The 8,013-nt window shown below is 38.4% G+C and overlaps 1 protein-coding gene across 1 annotated transcript in view; it reads left to right on the top strand.

Annotated features, from left to right (window-relative positions):
* The window catches only part of rab2a (RAB2A, member RAS oncogene family), a 66,021-nt gene extending 59,151 nt beyond the window's left edge, over nucleotides 1-6,870 (top strand). The window contains exon 8 of the mRNA XM_033019778.1: nucleotides 5,701-6,870. Within this exon, the coding sequence (XP_032875669.1) occupies nucleotides 5,701-5,796 (96 nt within the window). The 3' untranslated portion in view covers nucleotides 5,797-6,870. The remainder of the gene's footprint in view (nucleotides 1-5,700) is intronic.
* The last annotated feature ends 1,143 nt before the right edge of the window (nucleotides 6,871-8,013 follow it).

Genomic DNA, 8,013 nt, shown 5'->3' on the forward strand with positions numbered 1-8,013 from the left:
TAACATTTTGAAAGGAGGGCACATTAATTTGATCAATATCCAATTGAAGGTCTAGTTCAGGGGTCGGCAACCTATGGCCCCCCGGGCCGAATACGGACCGTAACCCGAAATTACCCGGCCCGCAGGCCTGTTTTTTTTTTCCATAATTATCTGGCCCGCAGACTTCCATCGTCTCTGGTACCTCCCGAGGCACGGTGTCGCTAGGACACAAGGAGGCCTGGCCTGGCGGCCGCAATGGCAGAGCCACACCGAGCGCCAAGCTTTGGCCTTACCGCATCCTGCGCAAAGCCACTGGCACGGACGCCCGCACAACTTCTGTGTCTGGGCTTCACTGTCGGGATCAAAGATCCGCTCTATGATCTTTGGTCGTGATCGGGATTGTCAGTAGGCGATCAAATGGGCAGGATCCACGTGATAGATGTGGCCTGCCATCTGCTCACAGGCATGCGTCCTAGCCCCAATGCAGAACTAAGTTGCCGAGCCCTGGTCTAGTTTGATACAAGAACATGTACAGCTCCTAGAGTAATATCATGGACCAACACTAGAGGGTGTTCTGACCAAACCAAAACGAGAGGAAGTGAAATGTTGAAATGGCTGTCATTTAAACACAGTTGGAGTTGTGTATGAGCTGCAATGAAATTGGACTTTTATTGTATTCACCAATGGTCATAAGCAGGTAGATTTAATCTTAGTAGCTTGTGTAGAATCTGAAGTTTCAGTGACGCATGTGTTGGTGACATTAAGTCTAACCATTATTTTGACAGTTGGGATCTGTTGGATAAATGCATAATCTCAACTAACATTTGAGGTACTTCAAAAATATGATTGGGGAAACTCTTTTAAGTAGTTTTTAAACTATGGTTGAGACTGGAAACATTTTCTTGGGTGCACCTTGGGATTGCAGACGATACTGATCACTGTTGCTAGGTGTCTGAAGAAGGGTCTCAACCCGAAAGGTCACCCATTCCTTCTGTCCAGAGATGCTGTCTGTCCCGATGAATTACTCCAGCATTTTGTGTCTATCTTCGGTGCTAGGTGAGAGATAGACAAGGAGCTGCAGATGCTGGAATCATGCATAGAAGTGCTGAAGTAATACAGCAAGTCTCTGGATAGACAAAGATAGGGAATGTTTCAGGTTGGGACCTTCTTCAGACTGCTGGGTAATGTAGTTTGCAGTTTAAGGAGCACTGCTGCAAAATGGTGAAAGATTTATAAGGCATCATCGAATTTCTTGATGGTTGTTTTTATAATTTTATGTAAGAAATGTCTTTTAAATTTTTTTTTAAACTTGTTTGGTATGAACCAAATTCAACACAGATATTACAGAAGGCATTGTCCTGCTCCAAGCAGAAGTAACATTGGTGGCTGCAATCTGATCAGCATTTGGGCCATATTCTGTCTTGGATTTTATCCTTTGCTTTTGATTTTCATGTAATTTAACTGGTACTTTAGTATTCGCAATATGTTCTGGAATGAGGACTAGTGGATTTGGCACTGAATTAGGTAATTATAGTATCGTATATATGGTGATGCAACTGATTTAAATACTGGCAATGCTATTGTCAGCAAACTGGCACGATTTATTTTGCCCTCCCTACTGCTGTGTTGGAATATTTGTGGGGGCCTCTGTCCTATCCTGATGCTTGTGCAACAATTATATGGTTATAGTGATCTCTTTGCCACAAGGAATTTTTAATGTGGAGTGAACCTGGGGCTATTTGCCTGGTGTTTAGGAATGTTGGGATCAGTAACCATACAGCCCTGAGGCCTGCATCTCTGTGTTGAGTGGTCAAAGCATCAGCTCCAACCTGCCCATCAGACCTCACAGCAGCCTCTGGTCATTACTTTGGGGGTTTCTTCCACACTGGGCCATGTGGTGATAAGATCACTGTTTCATGCTGCAAGAGGTCAGTGGAAGGCAGGGTTCCAGCACAACAATGTGCAATCCTGGTATATTTTTTAAAGTATGGTAGGCATGCCTGGTCTCCACAATGTAGAGCACTAAAAATTGAGTGTTGTGCAGGGCCGCACTAAATCGTATTACTCAAGTACATTCTTGGGAAATCCATCATGATGACTGCACAAACTGTATTTAGATCAGTTGTAAACACAACTAAAAAATGTAGCTGCTAACATTTGAAATAACAATGTTAGAAATATTCAAGTCAGCTAACATTGGTGAGAATTGGATGTACACTGTCACATTTATACTAAATGAATTATCAACTTGGCTTCAGAATCAAAGAGCAGTAGCATTATTAGCAGACTGCATGTCAGATTTAGTTTAAGTGTGAAGAATAGTGTCAAATGTTGGTTACATCCTAGAAACTTATTTAACGAAACCTGCCTGAGATTCTGTCAAGAAATTGTTTTGCCTATTCACATCTCCCTGACTTTCTGATGGTTTATTATAGTAAAGTGTTACTTTTGTTCATATTCCTGTTCATTTGAAGAATATCATACAGCCTCATAATTTATTTGGAAAGCTTTTACTTCTCAAACTAGTTAAAACAGTAAAAAAGTACAAATTGCTTGATTGAGTTTGAAAAATGAGATTAAACATTAAGGGTGAAATGATAAGCAAATGCACTGTCTGGGATCATGGTGCATTTAAAAGGCCTGGTAAAATATTACAATAATTTACTGATTGTGTAATTTTACAAATAAATGAGTCTTCTATTATCTTTCACAAGTCATCTTTCCTATCTGACAAGGGTTTGAGTGTTAGCATTGTTAGAAACCACAAACGTTTGTTATTTGTTACTTGGATAAGTGCCATGCTTGTGCTTCACGATATCGCAAAAGGTTGCTACTAGTCCAGATGGATGAAACCAATGAGCCATAGGGCATGTATTCAATAAGAGGAGTTAGAGTGAACTTAAACCACATCATCTGGTGTAAATACAAAACTGCTGCCAGAAACCCCAAGGCTAATGTAAAACTGGAATGTCTGCCAAGTATTTTTTTTTAATAAAAGCTGAGATTTATCAGTGTACTTTGCTTCTAAGCAAATTTTATTGTGTTAACCGTGACTTTTAGGGGGGAAAAATAGGTTTAAGGTGTAACCACTTGAGCCAGTAAGTGTTAAGATAAGTCTGTGTTTGATGAATGAAAGTGCTCAGTGTACACGCGTGTGGGTTCTTGGCAAACTGCCATGTCTTTGGGGAGTGCTGAGATTATTGATGACATAGAACATTCGTACTCTTGGCATGTACAGCTGATTCAAACTGGCAAAAGAATTGGTGCCTAGAGGATCAGTGTTTTTATATTCTCCTCATTTAACACAATAGGGAATCATTTATATGGAGCACCTGTTTAGCACAAGTTGTATACAGAGTATTGTAGGTCATTTTTCATTTTTCAAAAGCTCTTTGGTTCTTTTATTTTAGAAATACACTTAAACAATAACATGTACAATTTTGTGTCGGGTATAACAGAAGCATTTTAATTTTGATCCGAACAAATTGAGCTCAACTTATATTTTGAGAGGTTGGCTTTTACAGTTGTTGAGTTACGTTAAAAAATGAAAGATTTTACAAAATCATCCATTTCAGCATGGAATGAAGGCATTCGGCCCATCATGTTTAGACTGACTCTGAAAGAGGGATTCAGCCATCCCACTCTCTCTGTCTATAGCCCTGCAAATTCAATATTTTCAGATACATCTATCTCCTTTTTGAATACTCCATTTGAATCTGCCTCCCCGCACTCCTGGGTTTGAATTCTAGACTTTAACAATACGGCGTGCGTGTTTAAAAAAAAAAAAAAAAAGCCATTTTGGATTGCCAGTCACTTATTTTATATCGTCTAGTTACTAACCCCTCTGCCAAAGGAAACTGGTTTTCCACCTACTCTGCTGATACACTTCATGATTATTAATTTCTCACCCAAAAGTCCTTGCAACCTCCTCGGCTACCAGGCAAACAACTCCAGCTTTTCCAGCCTATCCATATAAATGACGTACCGCATCCCTGGAATCATTTTGGTTATATTCTTCTACATTTTCAATCTTTCCTTTTTTCACAAGTTTCAGGAGTAGAATTAGGCCATTTGGCCCATCGAGTCTACTCCGCCATTCAATCATGGCTGATCTCTGCTTCCTAACCCTAATTTCCTGCCTTCTCCCCATAACCCTTGACATCCGTTCTAATCAGGAATTTGTCTGTCTTTGCCACAGAAATATCCACGGACTTGGCCTCCACAGCTCTCTGTAGCAGAGTTCCACAGATTACCTACCCTCTGACTAAAGAAGTTCCTCGAAGGTAGACACAAAATGCTGGAGTAACTCATCGGGACAGGCAGCATCTCTGGAGAGAAGGAATGGGAATGGGTGACATTTCGGGTTGAAACGTCACCCATTCCTTCTCTCCAGATATGCTGCCTGTCCCACTGAGTTACTCCAGCATTTTCTGTCTACGTTCGATTTGAAGCAGCATCTGCGGTTCTTTCCTATACCTAAAGATTCACCTCTTTTCTAAAAGAGCGTCCTTTAATTCTGAGGCTATGACCTCTGGTCCTAGACTTTCCCACCAGTGAAAACATCCTGTCCACATCCACTCTATGCTATATTTTTCTTGATGTGATGCTCAGAAGTTGACAGGTTACTCCAGTTATGGCAAAACAAGTACCTTTTTTAAAAATAAACATTCATCATGACTACTGTGCTTTTACATACGAACTTACATATGAGCAAGAGAATGCCACTCAACCCCTCAACCTGCACCATTCAACAAAAAATATTTGTCTGCTATTTGAGATGGGGAATTACAAAGAATCTTGACAGTCCGTGAAGGCACGAAAATTTCCACATTTGTTTAAAATGGTGACCCTTATTTTTAAATTGCAACACAGTTTGAAATCTCCTGACGATCTTGTATGTTTCAATCGTCTTCACTCTAAACTCTTCCTGATACAAACCTGCCCGTCCAATGTTTCTCCATGAGGCAGCCCTTTATTATAGTTATTTGTCAAGTAAACACCCGTAGAACTCCTTCCAATGCATCAGCCTCTTTCCTTAAATAAGATCTAAATTTTGTTGTACATGGTTCATGTTACAATGACAATAAAGAAACTATTCTAAATCATATAAGGTACTGTGTGTGATAATATTCCATGTAACTAAAGCTTAACCTACCTATTGTTGTATTCAATTCTTCTAACAATGATAAGCTTTCCAAATTACGTGAGTATCTGCATAGTAGCCGGTTGTGAATCATTCACTACAACATCCTAATCTCTCTTTTTAGATAACTTTACTGTTTGTGCAAAATGGATAATTCTACACTTTCCCCCATTATATTTCACTTGGCAGATATTTGCTCACTTATCTAACCTACCTATACCCCTTTGTATGCTGTTTCAGTTCCCTTCACAACTTTCCCTCCTTTCTGTAAACATCTCAAATTTATAATTTCAAAGCAAAATTTGAATGTTTTCAATCTTGCAATCAGAATTTGATAAGATCATTAGTTTTGGAGAAAATACGGCAATATAAATGTTGTGATATGCAATGGAAAAATAATATGCAAGTATTAAAGTGATCTTGAATAGAAACATTATGCAGCATTTTGTAGATATTTGATTTTGGAAAAGAAGGTATATTATAGTAAACAAATTCTGCAAATGATTTGATAATATTCCAGTCTCCTGAATCTGTTATACATGTACCACTCCTAATTTTTTATCTTTGTCTCCTTCAAGGCAAATGGCATAAAGATTGGACCACAGCACGCTGCTACCAATGCATCACATCCGGGTAGCCATGGAGGGCAACAGGCTGGTGGAGGTTGCTGTTGAGGTTCTTCGACTCTCTGTCTGCTTGACTTGGGACCCTTTACCTTTTCACTCTCTTCCTTATCAGTTCAAGAAGTGAGGCCATTGCTGTATGTTTTATCTAACAGGGGATATCCGGAAAGTCCTTCATAAACCTTGTAAAACTTATCGTATATACTGTTCTCAGCAGGAATTTGCTTAATGACAGGATTTGAAAATTGTACTTGCACCTATTTACAGTTAATTTTTTCTGGTTAATCTTTTGTCTATTTTGCCCTTGACTACAACATGAATTGTATTAAACACTACAAATTTTGTCTGAGTATTTTAAGTATGGATTAAAATTGCTATCACTGTTACTTATTTTGCAATACCAAACTGTAAAAGCTGTCAAATTTCAAATGCTGTGGAGAAATGCTAGAGGAATGTTTTAATTCTGTATTTATCATCCACTTTGTGTATATATAGTTAAAATAACAAGCTTGGGTATATGTTGGTCGAGCTGAAATCCCTTCGTAGTTAAGCAGATCACAAACATTTTCTGGATGACTACGGCTTAAAATGGCAGTATTGTTCTTCTAGTCTAAAGCTTTGTCTATTCCAAATTTGTGATGGTTTTACTTTTTGGGCTCACTACCAACTGTTCTGTTCCCCATCCTACCACTGAAACCTACATCCATAACTCTCAAATGTAACTCAAGTTAAATGTACATTGTCACAAACTTCATATCTTCATTTGTCTATTTTAATGCCAAATGTCTATTCAGCTTCTTTAAAGCACCCCCTCAAAAATGAATCAGGTTTGCCTTGAGTAGTTTGACAAGATTACAACAAATGGCAGCTGAGAGGATCCTTTTTGTTTTGTTTGGGTGGTTCATTGAAATGTGTAGAACTTTTTTCTCATTATACACATTTTTATCTGCATGTATTTCTTTGACCAGTAAATTTAAACATGAACTTAAAAATTAGATGTACAAGTGGTGTAAAATTTTTCTTTCTTGGCAGTTTGTTCTGTTTTGTCAGTGAAGATCTTGTTTATTGTACAGGGGTCATAAAATAATAAACCTGCCAAAATGAAACAACCTGGCAAAAACTGAACAGGCTGTAGCTTTGTGAAGTGTGTAAGAAGGAACTGCAGATGCTGGTTTAAATGAGCTTTGTGAACCCCGTTTTCCTTAAATATTTAGAAATGTGTTTAAACTAAAATTTTAAAGTAGCATCTTATGAAGGTTAATTGTGTTTTGCCATTTTTCACAACAAAAAAGGCATTTTGGGCAGTTAATTGCTATTGGTAAACCTATAAACCAAAGCAGGTCAAAGGTAATTGAACAGGAAGAAAGACATTGGTAAAGGATTCAGAAAGTAATGAGTTAAGATGCCAATAATACATGAATATTTGTATGAGCATTTAATCAGACAGCAAAACTTGGTCCTAAAATCAGTCCTAAAGACCCATCATTTATTTATATGCCTCTGTACTCCACAATTTGAGATTTGTGATAGGAAAACAAATCACATATGGTTAAAGAGCACATTGTCAGATTTTATTAAAGGCTATTTTTATAAATTTTGGTTTCATCATGTAGAAATTACAGCTGTGTTTATACATAGTCCCCCCCCCCATTTCAGGGCACCATAATGTTTATAACCATAATTGCTCAGATGTGTTTAATTTCCTCCTTAATGCAGGTACAAGAGAGCTCTCGGCACCTAGTCTTTCAGTCTTTCCATCACCTTTGGAAACTTTTATTGCTGTTTATCAACACGAGGACCAAAGTTGTGTCAATGAAAGTCATTATGAGACTGAGAAATCTTATTACATTTAACTGTTAGAGACATCAGCCAAACGTTAGGCTTACCAAAATCAACTGTTTGGAACATCATGAAGGAGAAAGAGAGCACTGGTGAGCTTACTAATCGCAAAGGGACTGGCAGGCCAAGGAAGATCTCCACAGCTGATGGCAGAAGAATTCTCTCCATAATAAAGAAGAAAAAAATCAAACACCTGTCTGACAGATCAGAAACACTCTTCAGGAGTCAAGTGTGAATTTGTCAATGACCACTGTCTGCAGAAGACTTCATGAACAGAAATACAGAGGCTACACTGCAAGATGCAAGCCACTGGTTAGCTGAAAAAATAGAATGGTCGGGTTACAGTTTGCCAAGAAGTACTTAAAAGAGCAACCCCATTCTGGAAAAAGGTCTTGTGGTCAGATGAGATGAAGATTAACTTATATCAGT

The sequence above is a fragment of the Amblyraja radiata genome, chromosome 4 (assembly GCF_010909765.2).
Source record: "Amblyraja radiata isolate CabotCenter1 chromosome 4, sAmbRad1.1.pri, whole genome shotgun sequence".
In the NCBI taxonomy this organism is placed as follows: domain Eukaryota; kingdom Metazoa; phylum Chordata; class Chondrichthyes; order Rajiformes; family Rajidae; genus Amblyraja; species Amblyraja radiata.